The 22,676-nt window shown below is 37.2% G+C and overlaps 1 protein-coding gene and 1 pseudogene across 3 annotated transcripts in view; both read left to right on the forward strand.

The window, feature by feature from the left end:
- Positions 1-22,676, forward strand: part of Mtus2 (microtubule associated scaffold protein 2) — a 665,483-nt gene that overhangs the window by 445,895 nt on the left and 196,912 nt on the right. For all 3 annotated transcript variants that reach the window (XM_033759933.1, XM_010623851.2, XM_033759934.1), the window contains one exon: positions 15,490-15,651. In XM_033759933.1, coding sequence (XP_033615824.1) covers positions 15,490-15,651 — 162 coding nt within the window. The remainder of the gene's footprint in view (positions 1-15,489; positions 15,652-22,676) is intronic.
- On the forward strand, positions 10,463-10,636 carry LOC117284690 (annotated as a pseudogene).

The following is a 22,676-nucleotide window of genomic DNA, read 5'->3' on the forward strand; positions in this document are numbered from 1 at the left end:
AGTGTTGACCATTTACATATCTTTTTCAAAACCATGTATATTTCAAAAATGGGATTATGCCTTTTTATTCTTCAGTTTATAAAAATTATTTATTCCACATACATGATTTTCTCCAGTTGTATAGACTGTCTCCAATTGTGTAGATTGTAAATTATTTATTTTTTTCTTTTTATTGATTTATTGGTACAATCTAGGTATATAGCACGGATACATTCATTACTGGGATCTTGTACCTTTACATGGCAGGTCTTGGTTCTCATTTTTTCCCCTTATCCCTTATCCCTGCCCTCACTTCATCCCTCCCTCCCTTCCCTATTTACAAATACTTTATTTCCATTTTTTGATTTTAATACATTCATCTGGGATCTTGTACCTTTACATGGCAGGTCTTGGTTCTCATTTTTTCCCCTTATCCCTGCACTCCCTTTGCTGTCCACTCTCCTCCCCATTTACAAACACTTTATTTCCATTTTGTCATTTTCTCATATTTTTCCCTTATTCCCTTTCCCATACCCTTCCCTCTTTCCCTACACATTTAGCCCTTTTATTCATATTTCACATTGTTAATTAACCCATTAAGATCTTGTGTACTATTATAGTTTTTCACACCAGCAAAACTTCGGTATTTACAAATGTGTGACTTATTTATTTCACTTAGGAGTATATCTTCAAACTGTATCCATTTTCCTACGAATGATTCTAATTTCGCATTCTTTATGGCTGAGTAGTATTCCATTTTATAGAAAAACCACATCTTCTTTATCCAGTTTCCAACGGAAGGGCAAATGGGCTGTTGCCATGTATTAGCTATTACAGACTGTGCTGCTATTAATATAGGTGCACATATGTCACTATGATATGATTCTATTAATTCTTTTGGAAAGATATCTAGCAGAGCTATGGCTGGGCCAAATGGAACCTCTAGTACCAGCTCTTTGAGGTTTCTCCATATTGATTTCCATAGTGGTTGCACCAGTCTGCACTCCCACCAACAATGGAGAAGGATTCCTTTCTCCCCACAACCCCGCCAACATTTCTTATTGTGTGATTTCTTGATAGCAGCCATTCTTTGTGGGGTGAGGTGGAATCTAAGTGTTGGTTTCATCTGCATCTCTCGAATGACCAGTGATGTGGAACGTTTTTTCATATTTGCTTGCTGTTTTTACTTCTTTGTCTGAGAAATGTCTGTTCATTTCAGATGCCCATTTTTGAATTGGGTCTTTATATTTGGGGCAGGCTGATTGTTTGGAGTTCTTTATATATTCTAGATAACAGTCCTTTGTCTGAGGAGCAGCTGGTAAAAATTTTTTCCCACATTGTAGGTTGTCTCTTAGTTCTGTTGATGGTTTCTTTTGCAGTGCAGGAGTTTTTTAAATAAGATTAGATCCCAGTTGCTGATTCTTTCTGCTAGTTCCTTTGCTACTGAGGATTTGTTCATAAAGTCTTTTCCTATGCCAAAGTCTTCAAGAGTTCTGCCTAACTTATCTTCCAGCAAGTTTAGTCTTTCTGTTTCAATATTTACATCTTTAATCCAGTTGGACTTTAGTTCAGTGCATGGTGAAAGGTAAGGGTCTAGTTTCAATCTTTGGCAGGTTGAAATCCAGTTTTCCCAGCACCATTTATTAAAGAGGTCATCCTTCCTCCAGGGGGAATGTCAGCTCCTTTTTCAAAGATGAGGTAGCTGAGTACATCTGGAGTTGTTTTTGTGTCTTTCAGTCTATTCCACTGATCCTCAGATCTATTTCTTTGCCAGGACCATGCTGTTTTTTTCACAGTGGCTTTGTAGTATAGTTTCTAATTGGGAATTGTGATACCCACTGCCATGTGTCTGTTGCCTCTGATGGCTTTTGCTATTCTAGGTCTCTTCTGGTTCCAAATGAATTTTTTGATTCTTTTTTCTAGTTCTGTGAAATATAGTGTTGGAATTTCAATCACCATTGCATTCAATCTGTATTGCAGTTTTGGTAGTATGGCCATTTTCACTATGTTGATTCTTCCTACCCAGTAGCAGGGGATATCTTTCCATTTTCTTATAGCCTCTTCAATCTATTTTTTCAGAGTGCTGTAGTTTTCAGTGTAGAGGTCTTTTGCTTCTTTCATTAGATTGATTCCTAGATACTCCATTTTTTTGGATGCTATTGTAAAAGGAATTGTTTCCCTAATGTCTCTCTCAGTAAGTCTGTTATTTGTGTATACAAAGGCTATTGATTTTTGGGTGTTGACCTTGTATACTGATACTCTGCTAAAAGTGTCAATTAAGTCTAGAAGTCTTTTGGCAGAGTTTTTTGGGTCTTCAATGTAGAGTATCATATCATCAGCAAATAATGACAGTTTAACTTCTTCCTTTCCTATTTTTATTGCTTTAGTTTATTTCTCTTGTCTAATTGCTATGACTAATGTTTCCAGAACTATACAAAGAGGAATGATGATAATTAGCATCCTTGTCTTGTTCTTGATTTTAACATGAAGGTTTTCAGTTTTTGGCCATTTAATATGACTTTGGCTGTTAGTTTTTCATAGATAGCTTTTATTAAGTTGAGATATATACCATCTATTCCAATTTTTTGCAGTTTTTTTATCATGAATGGGTGTTGAATTTTGTCAAATGCTTTTTCTGTGTCTATCGAGAGGATTATGTGGTTTTTGTCCTTGACTTTGTTAATATAGTGTATTACATTTATTGACTTACATATGTTGAACTATCCTTGCATACCTGGAATAAATCCAACTTGGTCAGGATGTACGATCTTCTTGATGATCCTCTGTATTCTGTTTGCTAGTATCTTATTCAGGGTTTTTGCATCTATATCCATTAAGGAGATTGGCCTGTAATTCTCTTTTTCAGTTGCATCTTTCACTGGTTTGGGAATCAAAGGAATGAATTTGGAAGTATTGCTTCCCTTTCAAATTCATTGAAAAGTTTGAAGACTAATGGCATTAGTTCTATAAATGTCTTGTAAAATTCAGCAGTGAATCCATCAGGACCTGGGCTTTTCTTTCTTGGTAAGTTTTTAATTACATGTTCAGTTTCACTGATTGTAATTGAGGTGTTTTAAATGTTTTTATCTTCTTTGTTCAACTTTGGTAATTCATAAGTATCTAGAAATCTGTCTATTTCTTCTGTGTTTTCCATTTTATTAGAGTACAGGTTCTCAAAGTAGGTATTAATGATCCTCTGGATTTCTGTTGGATCTATTGGGACTTTGACTTTTTCATTCCTGATTTCATGGATCTGAGACTTTCCTATTTTTGTTAAGGTTTGCTAAGGGTTTATTGATTTTATTTATTCTTTCAAAAAACCAACTCTTCAATTCATTTATTTTTTGTATTTTTTCTTAGTTTCCATTGCATTGATTTCTGCTCTAATCTTTATAATTTCCTCTTTTGCTTGAGCTTTGGATTTTTCTTGCTCCTGTTTTTCTAGGAGTCTAAGATTCATCATTAGGTTGTTTATTTGAGCTTGCTCTGTTTTCCTAGTTTGGGCATTCAATGCCATGAATTTTCCTCATAGAACTGCTTTCATTGTGTCCAATAGATTCCTGTTTGTTCTATTTGCATTTTTGTTTATTTGTAAAAACTGTCTGATTTCTTATTTAATTTCCTTTGTTATCCATTGTTTGTTCAGGAGAGTGTTGTTCAATTTCCATGTGTTTCTGAAGTTCCTAGGATATCTTATGCTATTGATCTCCAGGTTTATTGCACTGTGATCTGACAATATACAGGGAATAACTTCAGTTCTTTTGCATTCATTCAAACTTGTTCTGTGAGCTAGTATGTGATCTATCTTGTAGAATGACCCATGTGCAGCTGAAAAGAATGTACATTTTGATTTTTGGGGGTAGAGCACTCTATAGATGTCTAATAAGTCCATGTGTTCAAAAGCTTGGTTCAGTTCTAGTATTTCATTGTTGATTTTTTGCCTAGATGATCTGTTTATCTGTGATAGTGGGGTATTTAGATCGCCCACTGCAATTGTATTAGTGCTTATTTGGCTTTTCATGTTACTTAATATTGGTTTTATATATTTGAGGCATTAATATTTGTTGCATAAATTTTTATGATTATCATCTCTTCTTCTTGAATTGTTCCCTTTACAAGGATGTAGTGGCCTTCTTTGTCTCTCTTAATCAGTTTTTGGTTTGAAATATACTTTGTTAGTAAATAAGATTGCTATCCCTGCTTTTTTTTCTGGGCTCCCATTGCATGGAGAATTGTTTTCCACCCTTTCACTTTCAGTCTTGCCCTTCTTTTTGCACTAGATTTGTTTCTTGTATACAATATATTGTTGGATTTTGCTTCTTAATCCATTCTGCCAATCTGTTTCTCTTTTTTGGTGAATTGAGGCCATTAACATTGATGGTTATAAATGATATGTACTGACTTATTATTGTCATATTATAGTCCTTTTGTTGACTCTTTTTAATTCTTTGCCGTCTCCTTTTAGTTTCTGGCCTTGACTATTTTATTTGCTCTCTTGGGCCTCATGGTGTTGTGATCTTCATTGCCTTTTTCTAGGATGTTGTTTAGAATTCCTTGTAGCACTGGTTTGGTATTCATGAAGTTTTTCAGGTGTTCTTTGTCATGGAAGTATCTTATTACCCCACCCATTTTGAAAGAGTTTTGCAGGATACATCAGTCTAGGTTGGAGGTTGTTTTCTTTTAGGACTTGAAATACCTCACTCCAGGCTCTCCTTGACCTGAGGATTTGTGTTGAATAGTCTGCTGTGATTTGGAAGGGCTTTCCTTTATATCTGATTTGTTTCTTTTCTCTTACTGCTTGTACTATTTTGTTTTTCTGTTGAGTTTCTTGGATCTTGATTATTATATGTCTAGGTGTAGATTTTTTTTTTTTTTATTGTGGCTAGTTGGAGTTGTATATGCCTCACTTATCTGTATGTCCAATTCTTCCCCTCTGTTTGGGAAGTTTTTCATCATTAAATCTGTGAACAGCTTTCTTAAGTCATTTGCATTTTCTCCTGCTACTTCATGGATTCCTATCAGTCTTATGTTATTCTTCTTTCTATCATCCAGGAGTTGTTGGATTGATTTCTCATGATCCCTTACTGTTTTTTTTTTTATTTTATTGAGTTTATTGGTACATTTTAGGGATACAGTACAGTTACATTCATTGTTGGGATCATGTACCTCTACATGGCAAGTCTTGATTCTCATTTTTTCCCCTTACCTCTGATCCCTTACTGTTTTTAAAAGACTCTCTTTTCACGGTCACTGTCTGTGATCCTATCTTCTATACCTGAGATTTTATCTTCACGTTCTTTTATTCTGTTGCATATACTTTCAATAGAGTTTTTAATCTCCTGGATATCTGTTTGAATCTGTGTTATGGATTCCATTTCTTTCCTCTTTTGGGCATTCATTGTTTCCATTTCTTTCTTATGCTGGGCCTTCATGGCTTCTATCATGGTCCTGAGATCATCTATTTTTTTCTCAATTTCTGTTCTAGAGTCTCGAATCATGACTTTCATATTGCTCCCCATCCCTATGGTTATCTGGGAAATTATTTCTGTTTTGAATTTTTCTAGAGCTTGATTGATCTATTTTGTTGCTTCCTGTGCTGTGAATTCTGAGTGTCCTGGTGGTTCACTCTCAGACTTTTCATCCTCCTTTGCCCTACTGTTTGCCATTGGTGAATTGGAAGTCTGTCTTTGTGTCTTGCTTAAGTGTTTTCTCATTTTTATTTTTGCTGTTGGGTTGTCGTTGATTCAATCTCTGGGTTATTAAATCTTTCTGATATTGTTGCATTTTAGCCTTTGATTCTCTAATGACTCATAGACATTCTCTTTTTCACATTATTAGAGAAAACAACTCGTGAAATCAATCCCTATCCTTTATCCCAATTGATACAATCAACAGTACAATAGAATCAATCACTATTTGCAAATTGACTACTTGTGGTAGTCATTAATTTATCACCTTTAAACCACGTGAATTAAATTAAAATCAAGAAGCAGCCCAAAATATGTTTGCAGTGAACAAACTCCTCAAGATATTATATTTACCATTTGGGATGGGGGCCTAGATAGAGTTAGGACAAGAAGAGTAAATAAGTAAAAGAATCGGAGAAGATTTCAAGTGAAGCCAGAGGACACAGAATGACCCCACAATCTCTAGGAAACTGTGAAACTCAAAAGAGATAGACAGAGTGCAAGTATAAGGCCAAGAATATATCCCTTAACAGCAATAGAGGCTCACTTTTCCTTGAAACTACTGACCCTTGAGTGAGGCACAATGTTAGAAAAAAAGAACATTGAGAAAAAAGAAAAAATGATAAAGGAAGAATGAGAATCAAGACCTGTCATGTAGAGGTACAAGATCCCAACAATGAATGTAACTGTACTGTATCCCTAAAATGTACCGATAAACTCAATTAAAGCTGAAAAAAAAAAAAGAAATTGGAGTCAGGGAAGGAGTGGGAATAGAAAGGGAGATGATGAACAATATGGTGGAGCAAGACAATGAGTTGGTGAAAGAGGACAGAAAAAATAATTTCCAGAGTAGCAATGAGGAAAAGAAAGAAAAGGACAAAAAAAGACTTTGAAGGGCCTCTTCAGACTATATCTCTGCTGTCATAATACACATCATGTGCAGCCATGTGCAGAACCAAATCCCCCTATCTCAGATAGCCAATGGCAGATCCCGTGACACAGACTGACCTCAGGTCACAAGGCCCAAATTGAGCTCCCTGACCTCCTGCAGGGTTGAACTCCAGACAGTTCTACTACAGGTTTCCCCTGCCCTTCTTGAAAGATGTTCAAATTTGGGTGCTCAGAAAATTACCCTTTATAACCAGTTATGCCTCTGTGGAATGGGTCCAAGGACTGGTACCATCAGGAGGTCTGAGATGGGGGGGACTCAGCAGTGACCATGTGGTTACCTTTTTGGTGCTGGTGCATCAATGGCTTCACCCACAAGGGAGGGTGTGGCTATCCAGACCCGTGGGCTGGGCCCAGGCTGGCTGGAGGGAGATCTGATGTCCAAGCCAAGCTGCCTTCCCGAATCTCATCTTCCTGGTGCTGGAGCAGCTGATTGTAAATTATTAATAGTTTTGTGAAGTACAAAAGTTTTTAATTCATTTTAAAAAATCGAATTTTACTTTTTCTCTAGTTATTTGTGCTTTAAGTCTGGTGCCCAAGAAACCATTGCCTAATCTAAAATTGTTAAGGCTTACATATATATATTTTTTATAGTACTATATTTTAGCTCTTGTATTTAGATCTTTAGGGAGTGTGTGTGTACACATTCATGTGTACATGTCTGTGTGTATGTGTGTGTGTTTTGCCAGAGATCAAACCTAGGGCCTTGTACATACAAGATTATCACTCTACCATTAAACTCCATCCCCAGACCACTCTTAAGTATTTCAAATTGGTTTTTTCACATACTGTGAAGTAAGGGTGCAACTCCATGAGATTTTTGAAGAACTCAGTGAGCCCAGGATGTCCCAGAATTGTGAAAGATGAATTCTAGAAGCTATCCCTGGAGGAAGAAAAAAAGGAATTGCTTTCTTAAGAATTGGTGCTCAAAAAGCCTGATTGTCTTCATAATTTTAAAAAAGAAATGTAGAGTGATTACGTTGAACTGGTGTCCAGTGAGTTCTAAAATTATGCAAAATATATACCTTATAAGTCTTTATGGTTTAAAGAGAACTTACCAAGAGAAATAAATAAAAGCAATAAAGATAGGAAAAGAAGAAGTGATAATATGATACTCTACATAGAAGACCCAAAACAATTCTGCCAAAAGACTTCTAGACTTAATTGACAGATTCAGTAGAGTAGCTGGATACAAGGTAGACACTCCAGAATCAATCAGCCTTCTTGTACACAAAGAAAAGACTCACTGAGAGTGAAATTAAGGAAATAATCCCTTTCACAATAGCATTCAATAAAAGGAAATATCTAGAAATCTGTCTAACAAAAGACCTTTACATTGAGAACTAGAGCACTCTTAGAAAAGAGATTAAATAGGATATAATAAGATGGAAAAACATCCCTTTTTCCTGGGTAGGAAGAATCAATATAGTGAAACTGGCCATACTACCAAAACTGCTACACAGTTTCAATGCAATCTGTATTGAAATCCCAACAGTATATTTCACAGAAGTTGAGAAAACCAAAAATTCCTGTGGAACCACAAGAAACTTAGAATAGCAAAAGCCATTCTAGGCAACAGAGGCATGGCAGAACGTATCACAATTCCCAATTTAAAACTGTACTACAAAGCTACTGTGATAAATACTGCATGGTGCTGGCAAAGAAACACACCTGAGGATCAGTGGAACAGATTAGAAGATGCAAAAACAACTCTAGTCACACTCAGCCACCTCATCTTTGACAAAGGATCCCACCATCCTCATTCACTGGAGGAAAGATAGCCTCTTTAATAACGGTGTTGGAAAACTGGCTTTCAACTTGCCAAAGATTAAAACTAGATTTGTGCAACAGATTACAAGTTGCAAAAACAACTCCAGACACCCTCAGCCACCTCACCTTTGGCAAAGGCGGCCACTATCCTCACTCACTGGAGGAAAGATAGCCTCTTTAATAAACGGTGTTTGAAAAATTGGCTTTCAACTTGCCAAAGGTGAAAGATCTGTATCTTTCACCATGCACTAAACTAAAATCCAAGAGGATTAAAGATCTAAATATCAAAACAGAAACACTAAACTTTTTGAAAGATAAGCTAGGTAGAACTCTTGAAGATATTGGCATAGGAAAACACTTTATGAATAAATTCTCAGTAGCATGGGAACTAGCAGAAAGAATCAACAATTGGGATCTTAGCTTTTTCAAATGTTTGTGCACTTCCAGGTAAATCATAAGCAGAGCTAAGAGACAACCCACAATGTGGGAAAATATTTTTACTAACTGTTCCTCAGACAAAGGTGTACTATCTAGAATATATAAACAACTTTTAAAAAATCAGATCACCAAATATAAAGACCCAATTCAAAAGTGGGCATCTGAAATGAACAAGGCATTTCCCAGACCAACAAGTAAAAGTAGCAAATAAACATGCAAAACTGTTCAACATCACTGGTCATTTGAGAGATGCAGATGAAAACAACAGAGATTCCATCTTGACCCAGAAAGAATGGCTGCTATAAAGAAATCAACCAATGACAAATGCTGGCGGGGTTGTATGGAAATAGGAACCCTTCTTTGTTGGGTGTGGGAGTGCAGACTGGTGCAACCACTGGTGAAAGCAATATGGACACACATCAATGAACTAGGATTAGAAGTCCCATTTAACCCAGCTATTCCTGCACTGGGTATCTTCCCAAAACAATTAAAAGAATCATACCTAAGCAATATATGCTTAACCATGTTTATAGTGGCACAGTTTATAATAGTTAAAATTTGGAAACTAATTGCCCATCAACGGCAGACAGGATAAAGAAAATGTGTGGGTTTTTAAAAAACAAAATGGAATACTACTCAGCTGTAAAGAGTGAGAAACTAGAAATATTTATGGCTAAGCAAATACACATTGAGGCCATACTCTTATGTGAAATTAATAAGTCACACGTGTAAATATTGAATAGTTTCTCTGCTGTGAAAAGCAAAATGTAAGTAAGGATCAAAATGTATAATTGATATTGTGTAATAGGAAGAAAAGTTCTAAAAGAATAGAGGAAGTAGGAGGGGTTGGGGAAAGGGAAAAATTTATAAAAAGGAAAAACATTCAAACAATGTCTTTGTAAACATGGAAGGATGGAGGAGGTGAAGGGTGGGCTGGGGAATGGGGGAAAATAAGAACCAATATATGTTATGTAAAGGTACAAGATCCCAATGATGAATGTAACTATATTGTCTACCTAAAATGTACCAATAAACTTAATAAAAGAATTTGACTTCCAGTTGGTAGGCTGATGCTAAGATTATTTGGATATCTACCAAAGACGTCCAGCAGGGATGTGAGAGGCTATAATCCTCTAGTTACTGTGAGCAGAATGCCTTCACATTTTTGGTGGTGATAATGCAACAAACGCAGGAAGCACCACTGGCATGGATAAAGGAAAGAAAGTAAGGAGACTGAGCTGGCAACTAACAAGCTTAATTGTGAAGATAGCACAAGAAAATTCCCTAATGACACATGGTTGTTTGCTGAAAATACTGCCATTTCTGCCTGCCTCATATGCCTCAGTTCTTCTCTGTGGTCTCTCACTTTCCTGCATGCTTTTAACAGAAGTATTGACCACCCCATCCACAACATGCCAACATTGCTTCAACCCAAAATGTCTTACATATTTTGATTCCCTGTGAAATAGTGCTGCTCCTCTTAGAACTACTTGTTTGGATGTTGATTTTTTCATATGAGATACTCAGCTGCCTTTGCATCTCTAGTATGTGTGTCCTATGAAATAATTAATATTTGGCATGTGTGCAGATCTTAGTTAAATCTGAATTTGCAGTTCCTTCCTCTAGAATGCAATTGGGGGATCGCTTCTCGGCCTTTTGGCTAAGATCAAGTGTAGAATGCAATTGGGGAAAAAGAGACTTACTTATGTCCATTGAAATTTGAGTGCTTTTGTCATGGAACTTGACAAGCAGATTCTTCAATCTGTGTCCAAGACTAAAATTTCAAATGTAGCCAAAATAATTGGGAACACTTATATCCTACACTAAAGTAAATAAATGCAGAAAGATATTGGCATAGTGGTAGACAAAAAAATCAATGAAACAAAATAGAGAGCTCAGAAATGAAGCCTCCTATGGCAGTGGGCAGATATGTATTCATCAAACCATCTTTCTTTCTCCTGGATATAAATTAAATTATACTTCTCAGCCTGACTTGCTGGTCCTGTTCCAACCAATGGACTGAAGACATAAATAATACATCTCACTCTCAGCCATGACCCATAAAGTCTTCCCATGAACAATTTACTTTTTTCTCATCTAACAGCTGAATACTATTAACTTCTCTTGAAAACCAAAGAGAAGGGCAAAGGGATTGGGGCCCCCGAGTTCTACCCAGAGGATATCTTCCTAAAACAGCATACCATACCATCCAGATCATCTGGGTTAGATGGCCCATGACCTAAAAATGAACTTATGTGAAGTTATTGAGATTTGAGGGCTGGGCTGTATACCTTCCTTAATACATTATTCCTGAATGGAAACTTGGTTATGCAGAATGCAAAGACAGACTATGCACTGTACAGGGCAGGGAGAGTTGTCTATTTTTGTAGAAAACAATTATAAATTTTGTTCCTATTCCATTTCTCATTCTGGGTAGATTATGTGAAAACAAAACAAATTTAAAAGAAAACTTTGAGAAGAATACATAGGAGAACATCTTTGTGATATTAGGATAGGGAATGGAACTGTAAGACACATGAAGTGCAAATCAAGGAGAAAAAATGATAAAAAATCAACTCCATTAAAATAAAAAAAAGTTCAGGGGGTGAAGGGAGGGCAGGAACAAGGGGGAAAAATGAGAACCAAGACCTGTCATGTAAAGGTACAGGATCCCAGCGATGAATGTAACTGTACTGTATACCTACAATGTACCAATAAACTCAATAAAAAGAAAAAAAAAGTTCTCAATGGTACCATAAGTATAAATTTAAGGAAAAGGTGGGCAGGCATTTAAAAAAACTCAACACCATGACTGACTCAGAAACTGAAAACCAATGTCGTGCCCATCTGATTACCAGAATTAAATTCCAGTGATATTACATTTGCTACTGTAGTTAGTGTAAATCTCAACAAGGAATTTGTGGTGCAGCTTTGAATATCTAGGAAAGTTGAACAAACTTTCATAAATCCCAGCATTTCACTGACAGTGGAATTGATGATGTTTTATACTTCTCGATCTTGGTGGTCCATTGTGTTAATAACCTTTCCCCAATGTTTTACTAGGTCTGAAATTGTTCACCTTTTTGTTTTTTGTTTTTGTTTTTTTGTTTTGTTTTGTTTTGTTTTTTTGGTACCTGGGAAGGAACTGGGGACCTTTTGCCTTTGAGGCAGGTGGTGACAGCACTGAGCTAAATCCTCAGTCCTTGTTCAGCATATTTTTTAAGGTAACCCTAATTGTCATTCTTTTCTTTAGTCCCATCACCTGAGGTATGATGCAATTTCCTTTTGTCCTTTTTCACATAGACTACCCATTAGATATGAATCTTGGAAAACTTTCCAAGTTCCTTTAAAAAACTGATTTACTTTGAGACTATCTGTAGCACTTAAATTTAGCATGTGAGTTAATAATTAACAGTCAGCACATACAATATACCATATTCCATTTTCTTTATTAACTCTTGCATCACATTTTGTAAATTTAAATTGAATTTATTGGTACATTGTAGGTAGACAGTACAGTTACATTCATTACTGGGATCTTTTACCTTTACATGACAGGTCTTGGTTCTCATTTTTCCCCTTGTCCCTGCCCTCCCTCCACCTCCCCTCCCCTCCCCACCTACAAACACTTTAATTCCATTTTTACATTTTCTCATATGTTTCCCCTTTCCCTTATTCCCCTTTCCCTATCCTTCTCACTGTTCCTACACCTTTGGTTCTTTTCTTCCTATTTCACATTGCTAATTATCCCATTAGGATCTTGAGTACTATTTTAGTTTTTCACACCAGAGAAAATTCACTTACTTTGGGTCTTTTAATTCTCACAACAGTTCTATGAAGAAGATTATCATTTCCTACTGACAAATAAAGAAGCTGATGGGAGATGGGAGGTGTGGGAGGTGGTCCTCATGCCTTGGACATCTTATTCCCCTGTCTGCACTTTGCCAGCGTTTCTGCTGCTCTGTGGCCAAGCTCCAGGGTGGATAAATTGTCTGATAAATTGGGGCCAGAGTAAGATGGGATTGTTTGGGAGTGAGATGACTGAATAGCCACTTTGACTCTTAATTCTCCACTTTTTTCTGGCTTACATAAGCAGTTTGTTTATTTCCAGTTGTTTTCTTCCTATTCTCACGCAGTGGCTTAATGTTGTTATCATTGTTGTGAAGTACTTGGAGCTTTTATAGAATTTAGCAGCTATTTCCAAATTTAGAGTACTTTTACTGAATAATGTAGCTTTAATTACTGGCCAACTGAATTGGTTTCTAAACAAATAGAACTGTTTATTGCTAGCTGTTTCCCACAATAATGAACAAGATGGGGTTTTATCATTTTATTTTATTTCATGTTTTAATACTGCAATCCTCTCTCAAGTACATAGCTTCCTTGAAACACGTAGTTCATAGACAGATTTCTTCCCAGCCTGGAAAGCAGCCAGATCTCAAAATTGACGTGTTCACTGAATAATAAATTTAATGTATTAAAATCATGCCAGATGCAAAAGGATTTGATATAAGGCTATTTGAATTCTGTAAATGATACAAAGTATTTCTCTTCTTAAAATGTTTTAATAAATTGTTAAATAAAAAACTGTGTGTGAACAGTTTTGTGTTCAATCAGCTTCAACATATTTCACTGAGTAGATTATTCTGGCAGTATGTCAGCAGTAAGCTAGACATTAGACAATTCCATGCAAAATATTTCCAATGGCCAAGCCCTTCTCTCATCTGAAGTATAATACAAAATTCCAGAGAGTCTGTTTTCTAGCACCAGGGACTGGTGAACCTGCTTAATAATTCAAAAGTTATGGCTTTCTGGGTTGTAAGCTTCTGCTGCTACTTTTCTTGACTGAGTTTGGATCAAACATGTGTGTGCTTGTTTTTGTGACACCAAAGACAAGGCAGACCCCTTTCCATGGAGTCCCAGAGTGTTTGGCATACAGTGGTCAGTGCATTCCCCCAGCCATGTTTACAACTGTTAAAATCCTTGCATAGCACCTCAAAATAGCTGTATGGCATAAACTCTGAGAAAAATCATATATTCTGTATTTTCCCTTCCTACATATCCTCTTCCTTAGAAACAACATAAATCTCACAGATTTTAAACAGACCTTTTGACTTTAGAGGGAGAAAATCAATAATCTCTTACTCTAAATGGTTGATGAAACCTCTGGTTGTACTGAACACTGCAAAGCATTTTAATAATGCTACCATATTAATGCAGGCCCTATCTCAATAGAATATTATGACCATCCTTTTAGAATGATAGAAACAAAAAATTAAGTTTTCACTCTAATGGTGTCACTGTCCAATCTTTCACCTCCTCCAGATGTCATTGCTTGTTATTCATGGTAGATGGTCGTGATCATATATATATATATATTTTTTTTTCTTTTAACAGGAAATAGAGAAATGGTGATATCACTATCTTTAAGTGTTTGCAAATATATAGATCACAAAAGATCTGGAAGAAAAGTTTGGACCTCAGCAATTTTTCATATTTAAATCTGACACAAGACAAGAAACACACACATCCCAATATACCATATCTTCATAATGTCAGAGCAGTTGATTGTGAGAAGCTGTCTTGCAGACAATAAATGGCTTCTATATTGAGTAGTAAATAGAAGTTATCCATACTTTTCTTCTGCTTGTGAATTTAATGAGGCTGGAGTGCAATGTCCTCCAAGCTTAAAGAGTACTCCACTTCCCAAACAAAAAATATTTGTGCGTTACAAAAGGATTCTCTGTCTTATGCTCCTTAACTTAATTGCAAGCCTTCTATTCTGGAGGTAACTGAGCTGGAGTTCTAGGATCTCTGAACAAATAACCTGGGCTATCTATATCCATGCTATTCACATTTCTGAATTCAACCAAATGGTGATCAAAATTATTCAGAGATTTGGAGTATAACTCAGTGGTAGAGAACTTGCCCTGCATGGGAAGGGCCCCAAGTTCAATCCCCAGCCCTACAAGTCAAAGAGGAGGAAAAGCTTTGCCTCTGTGCTGAACGTGCACAGATATACATTCTTTTTTTTCTTGTCATTATTCCCTATACAATACAGTATAACAACTATTCACGTAGAATTTACATTGTATTAAGTATTATAAGTTATTTAAGAGATGATTAAAAGTAGAGAATGTGCATAGGGTTTATGTAAATCTGATGGCATTTTTTCCTAAGGGACTTAGGCAGTTGCAGATTTTGATATCCACAACAGGGTTCTTTAGCCAATCCCCCATTGATATCAAGGGATGTCTGAATTTTTATTCTCATCTCTCCTGGGTCACTCACATTCTATTTTAAGAAACAGCTGCTCATCCTCTGGGAATTATCCAGTTAATGCTTGTCATAATCACATACAATTGTACATACACATAAGCAAAGTGTGTGTGTGTGTGTGTGTGTGTGTGTGTGTGTACCATATCAGAAGAGAATGGCTTCTCTGTCTTCAAGGTAGGAGATTTGAGTGATGGACTATTTGTGCATTAACTAAAGGAAGTTTTTTTCTATAATCTGTTCAAGAGAAATACTTTTCAAAGCCACTCACCAAGAGGTCGATTTCTGAACTCAACACAGCCTGAGGATTGGTTGACAAATGCCAAAGTTGAGGAGGGGCGGCATCCATTTTTCATAAAGATATAACTAATACACCTACTGATTCCCACAGGTTCAACCTTTGGGAGTGAAGAACAGCCAGTGCTGAAGGCAGCTGTACCTTATAAGGACACACCTAAGGGGGCCAGCCGGGTGGCCTCTGCAGCATCATCCAGTGTGACAACACCTCGCAGGAGTTTACTTCCAGCACCCAAATCCACTTTGACACCTACTGGTAAGACTTCTGCCTGGGAAAAGCTCCATAGGGGAGAGCCCTTTCTGCATTAATAAAAAGTTCTTTGAAAGTCCTTGTCTACATCCGCTGTTTAGACGGGGTAACAGATGAATTTTAAATGGCTTTTAAAATTATTAATAATATGACTATTTTCAAGGCACTTTCATATGTTCACATATTTAAATTCTCACAGCTGCCTCACACTCCTCCCCCTGCCTGGTTACCCTTTGAATCACACAGTTTCACTTTCAGAAAGCAAGAACCAAGCTATTTTAAGCATACTGACACTAGGATCAGAGAAGAGGGTGTGCATGAAATCATTTGGAAGTCTGTCTGTGCCTCCAGAAATGCCCCAGAACCCAGTGGGGGAACTTTTACCCCTGCTGGGTCCTGGTTTGCACCTACAAAGCTGAGTGTGTGACCCCGCTAGGGACCTGCTGCTACTGTAGCATGTTTTATTCCGGAGCCTTGCTGTACACGCTAGGTCTATGCCAGCAGCACAGAGTCCTGTGCCCTGCCTCTCCTTGCTCATGACACAAGTGGCTGGACATGAGAAACTTAGCCACACAAAGAACAGAGCAGGAAGGTGCTTGTCCACACACTGCAGAGGCAATCTATTCCAGTCCACACTGCAACTCTCTCACCTTCCACATGTGCCTGCAGTGATGTTTGAGAATGTTGTCCTTAGTTCTCTATCTGCACTGTGGAAAGTGCACAATTAGGATGGTAGATGCCCCATCCTGACCATCATAGATGGATCACTGAGATTGGTATTTATTCCTTCATATTTTCTTCTATAAATATAATCATATATCAATATATATGTACATACATTATGAATTCTGTGGGTATTTTGAAAAAGAGATGGCATTATAAGTTGAACATCTCATCTGATGCCAAGGATTTAGTTCAGTGGCACCTCACCTGCCTTGTAAAAGCAAGGTCCTGAGTTTGACCCTGGTACCAAAATTTTCTTTTAAATTTAAAAACTGCTCCAAATTTGGAAAAATTTTAAATACTGAGATGACAAGTAGGAAATTTCTCAACTTGTCTTCATATGGTGGATCACCGTCAAAATTCAGGTACACTAAAAATATTGTTTAAAATTATCTCCAGGCTGTGTACAGAAGGATACATGAAACACAAATGAATTTTGTGCTTAGATTTGAGTCTTATCTCCATGATACACACACACACACACACACACACACATTCTAGAATCTGAAATATAAAGCACTTCTCTGGTCCTGAGCACTTTGAATGAGGGATATTCAACCTGTGTACCAATTTTTCTACATATTGTTTTGCTTATTTGAAAGTATGTCATAGAAAGACTTTCAAGTCAGTGATATGGCTTATTAGTACCAGTAGCTTCAGGATGTAGATATATGATGATTTATTAAGCCATCCCCTACTATGGGGCATTCATTCACTTTGTAACTGGCATCTGGTGCACCAAACAGCACTGCAGGAAAGATCCTTGAATGGATGCATTCATCCCATGGGATCAATATCTAGGAGTGGAATTGCTACACTTGAAGCATTAATAGAACCACCTAGATTCCTTTTCAAAGAGGCTTCAGTCTTTCATGGTTCCACCCACATACCTGCAGGGAATAGGTATTCCTTTCTAAAATTTTGATCCACTTGATGGGAGTGAAGTCTTACCTCACTGTTTTTTTTCAATTTTCACCTCCCTGGCCACAAGGCTAGCTGAAGTTCCCTGCTCCTGCTATAGCAGCACCTTGTGATTCACTTTGGTAAAGTTTAAATTGGCTTGTCTAATTCCATTCTTCCATAAGGGATAGTGAGCTTCTTGGAGTAGTGACCATTTCTCTTTGGTGAAACCAAAAGACAGTGCTGCTACAGTGACTGATTCACAGCAGTACTTAACATCTATTTGTTAATTGTTCAATTAACAAAAGAATGAATGAATGTCACATGGCCTTTGAATCTTCAGTTTGGCATTACTTTAATTATAAAATAATTAGACAAACCCATGGGAGTTGCAGTTGTCAAATCAACTCTACAAACCAATGCTTCTCAAACTGTAGTGTATCAGAGTCGTCCGTAAATTTTGAAACCACAGGTTAGTTCTCCCTAGAGTTTCTGATTCAGTAGGTTTGGATTAGGGTCTGAAAATTTGCATTTCTAATAAAACCCCGAGTGATGTTGCTGATGATGATACAAGGCTCACACTTTGTGAACCACTATTACAAAAACACCTGGCTACAATTTTCAACAGCTAGTTCTTAGGGAAAGAAATGTAAACAACTTACTCATCATGAGGAAAACATAAAACAAGACTACAGTGGACTACAATATTGTGCCTATCAGACACTGAAATCTAGGTTTGACAACAACTACATTTGTGAGACTGTCAGGAAACAAACAGTCTCATACATTTTTGGTAGGAGTATAAAATGATACAACTCTTGTGAATAGGAATTAGTCAATAGCCTACAAAATTATACGTGAATTTATTCTTTTACTTGGTATACCCACTCCTATGAATCTTTCCTGAAGGTGGACTGTCAAATATCCAGGGCATGAAGTGGTTCATTAAAGCACTGTTTGAAGTAGCAAAAAAAAAAAATGAAAATAACTCAAATTCCCATTAATCAGGCATTGACTGAATAGATTGAGATATAGTGCTTCTCAGCTGTTATGTAAGTGTTATGTGTTCTGCTACTAGAAAATGATTCTGTAGGGATATCATTAATAAGAAAGGTAGAGAAAATGTGTTTAGTGTATATAAACAATAGGGACACTTTATATTGTATCTGCACTTATATTAATAGAAAGCAATAGAAGAATAACTTGCGGATTTTTAAAAAAATGATTATCCTTAAAGAAAAAGAAGGAAGAAGAGGTTAATGATAGTCTTGATTACATCTTTTTTATAGTTTTGACTTCGAAGTCCTGTAACATTTTACAAAATTATACATTAACATTACATTTTACCTTTTATTTTTATTTTTTGAGTGAGGGTGCTGGGAGTTGAACTCAGGACCTTGTGCTTGCAAGGCAGGTGCAGTGCCACTGAGCTAACTCCCTGGCCCTAACATTAAATTTTAAAAGATGATACCTGAAAACTACAAAGTGAAATTAAAGAGATGAAAGTAATTATATAGAATTTTGGTGGCATAGTCACACATAAAAGAACTATTTCCAGTGACCTTAAAACCCAGTAATTTAATCTAGGCCCCTAGAAGAATATAGCGCATCCCCAACTTATGAACTTTGAGTTGCAAACTTTCATAGGAGTCCTGTATAAGATTTACAGGTGTTCTGTATAAGACTCACTTTGTCAGATTACAAATGAATCCAATTTATGAACATTCTCCTGGAACAGAACTTGTTCATAAGTCAGGGACTTGATGTATCCTCTAGGTTCAGAAAGAATTCCAACAAAAATTATAAACTGTTTTCAGTAATTATATTATTGGTGGTAGTGTTACTATTATGATTCTATATCTGCTAATATTCTAAATTTGTGTCTTAGGGGATAAATGTGATATGGGATAACATATGAAGTCATTTGTTGGTTATATTTTTTAAAAGAAAGATTCCCAGCTGTGTCTATACACCCCTTATATCCAGATTGTGATCTCTAAACACATTTCCCACTAAATGAAGACAAGGCTCCTTGAAGAAATAGCTGATTCCAAGTCTAGGACCAGAAGTACAGACCCCAGAACAAGTACAGTGAAATAATACTCACCAAAATATGCATATACTCATGAGTTATGCAGTAAAACATACACAAACAAGGCTAGTCACTAGGATGCTAGGAAATAACCTCATTATTTTGCAATGTGGTAAATTGAAAAACAAACATTTTAACTACTTCTCCAATTTATACCTTGACCAAATGTTGATGAGAGGGAAGTTTCTCTTCATAAAAGTAGTCAATCTAATGAAGGAATGATTACAATAGAGTAAAAGCTTTTGGTGGCTCGTCATGAGTCAGTGGGTGAAGGCAATGGCCATCAATCAAAAGACAACCATATGTTATTAACTATACTGATGGAAGTATATACAAATTACTTGTGCATTAATCTTAGGGGGGAAATGAATCTGAGTTAGCCTCTAGATTTAAATACTAATTTACTGGAAATAAAAAGGAATACAGCAAAGTATGTTAAGTAATATCTGGGGATAGAATCAGATTCTGAGAAACATTATAAGAAAACCAGCTAATTTACTCAACAATAGGAACAACAAAATTTCAAAAAAAAAAAGGAAAAAATCTTTGGAAGAAATAAAGGACATGGAGTGGAACCGTATAGATGACCAAAACCAGACATATCAACTAGTTCTAAAATATGGATTTAATTTTGTATCTTAATTCAAACACGTCAAAAAAATTTTGAAGCCAATTGGGAAAATGTGAACACTGCCTATTTGATTTTATTAAGGAGTCTGTTAATAGGTTAGTCTTGTAGTACTTTTTAAAAGTCATATTTTAGAAATTCACACATGTGAAATGATACATCATTCACATATATGAAATTTGAAGTTAGCTTTTCACACTGGAGATTGACCCCTCCACCTTTATACTGAGCTAAGCCCCAGCCCCCAACCCTGCCCTCAGAGTAAAATCTCTGAGACAGGTTCTCACTGTCACTAAATTTCCAGGTTGTGGTGGAACTTGCATTCTTCCTGCCTTGGCTTCCAGGGTGGTGGGATTAGAGGTGTGAAATTTATTTGGCCTTACAGTTTTGGAGGCCACAATCCATGATCAAGTAGTCTTGTTGTTTTTGGGTCATGGCAGGAGCATATGAGAAACAAAGATTCTTACCTCATAGCTTTAGAAAAGTGATGAAGAAGGAGCCTGGGGTCCCATTGTCCCCTCCAAGGGTATATCCACTGTGCCTAGAAGATCTTCCATTAGGCCTGACCTCTTTAAGTTTCTACCACCTCCTAAAGCTTGGGACTAAACCTGCAATAAACTTTGGGTGACATTTAAGATCCAGACTATTGAATGTGTTATCTGGAATTTCCTTCAAAATAATGCAGGATGGTTGTGAGCATAACTGATGTGTTGTACAAGAAGAAACAATGTTAGCCTCACATCACTTTCTGTAGAAGTCGGGTAATAGAATGCAGAAGTTGACTGGACCAGTCTCTCCAGTCCATGTTTGAGGTTTTGCATAATAGAATAGTAAAATGTGTAGAGAGAGTGTCTGTTTCATTGGAGGTAGAATTAAATGGAAATAAGATATTTTAATTGGGGAGAACTGTTACGGTTTATATCTTGATGTTCCTCAAAGTCTTATGTGCCCACAGATTGGGCTTTTTGGAGGTGAATGAATCATGGTATGTGACACTTATCAGTAGATCAGTCCACTCAAGAATTACGGCTAAGTGTGATGTTTGTTTGAAGGTGAAACCTAGTGTGATGTTTGGAGGTGAAGCCTAGTGTGATGTTTGGAGGTGACCATCACAGTGACTCACTCTTGTAGGTCCCTCTGTTGGAAACATCCCTTATCCTACATATCTGTCTTGCTGTAGAATGAATGTGTGCGTGTGTCCTCTAGAATTCCATTGTTGCAACCTAACCCCCAAAGTGTGGTATTGACAGGTGAGGGTTTGGGGAGGCGCTGCCCTCATAGATGATGTTAGTGCTGTATTAAAAAGCCTAAAGGAGCTTGCTCATCTCTTCAGCCACTTGAGGACACGTAGGAGGTGCTATTTATAAAAAGCCCTCAGGAGACATGGAATCTGCTGAGCCCTTATTCTTGGACTTCCCAGCCTCCAGAACTCTGAGAACCAAGTTTTATTCTTTACAAATAAGCAATATAAAGTATTTTTAATAGTGGCCTAAATGAACTGAGTCAGCCCCATTTTCTCCCTATGCAGCCCCATTTCATCCTGTAGTTAATATCTGTCTGTTCTTTAGCCCCTAAATGAATATTGCATCGTCAGGAACCTTCCCCTTTGTGGCTCTTCTCGCAAGTAGTGATGTCAAAGTCTGACATCTCTTAGCCCCTCATCCATGCGGTCCTGTGGGTATTCCAACTCCAATTTAACACCAGCAAGGTGTCCGGCAATAGACAGTCCTCAGCAAATACCTGTTGGAAGAAAGAAAGTGATGACTCTCCTAATGGTATGGGCACATGTGACAATGAGTGCTAAGAAAGTACTTGAGACTTGCTGTATGTAGGTCGTTACATAATGAAGCAGCAAGACCAACTCATTTCCCCCAGGTCAGAGACATCCCATTCCCTTTCTGCTAGTCCCTTCCAGCAGACACCTAAGGACTCACTTCCCCTCAATCTCTTGTGGAACTGAGTTGATTTCTTCATTGCCAGTAGCAAATTATAGAGACTCATCCAGTAGCCAAAGCTGACAGCTGCCTCCAACATGTCTTGATCTCCTGGAATCCTCTCTCCATTATTCTGGACTCTGCCAGACTTGCCCTTGAGCCCCAGCATCCTCCTCCAGGGTTGACAGTGAGGGGCAGCCTCCACCAAGGAATGGATGGGAGACGCAAGGCAGAGTTTGTGAATCTTAGTTCATAACTACTCAAAAGCTTACTGCAGTGGTATCCAAAGTCTTCACATTTTATTTTTCAAAAGGCATAAAATTTTATACACTACCATACCATTGACAAAAGAGGAGGAAGCAGGTGCTTTAGAATAAGCATTAGCAACAGCCCCTCCCATGTACTTGGCAGCAGATCCCACATCCTTCTGTTAGCTCTATGGCCCTATTGGTGCTGCAGGCTGGCTGCTGTCTGCCTTCTCCAGCCATCGAGCTGAGCTCACAGTTGATTGTTGCCATCAACCTCCATCCTGTCACCAAGAAGAGAAGTTAGGTTGCTGGTGCAAGATACATATTGTCCTTCATCCTCCATCATCAGGAGACTAAAATCCATAAGGGAGAGACTTTGTTTGTTTTGTAACACAACTTAGGTTAAGGAGAGGGCCTCAAATATTGCTAAAAATCTCAGGAAAATGGAATTGACTTATTAGGGCAGGATGAGGCTTAGAAAAACAAAACACAAAGATCATTTTAAA

Source organism: Fukomys damarensis, unplaced genomic scaffold (assembly GCF_012274545.1).
Source record: "Fukomys damarensis isolate Sample0158 unplaced genomic scaffold, DMR_v1.0_HiC HiC_scaffold_38, whole genome shotgun sequence".
Classification (NCBI taxonomy): domain Eukaryota; kingdom Metazoa; phylum Chordata; class Mammalia; order Rodentia; family Bathyergidae; genus Fukomys; species Fukomys damarensis.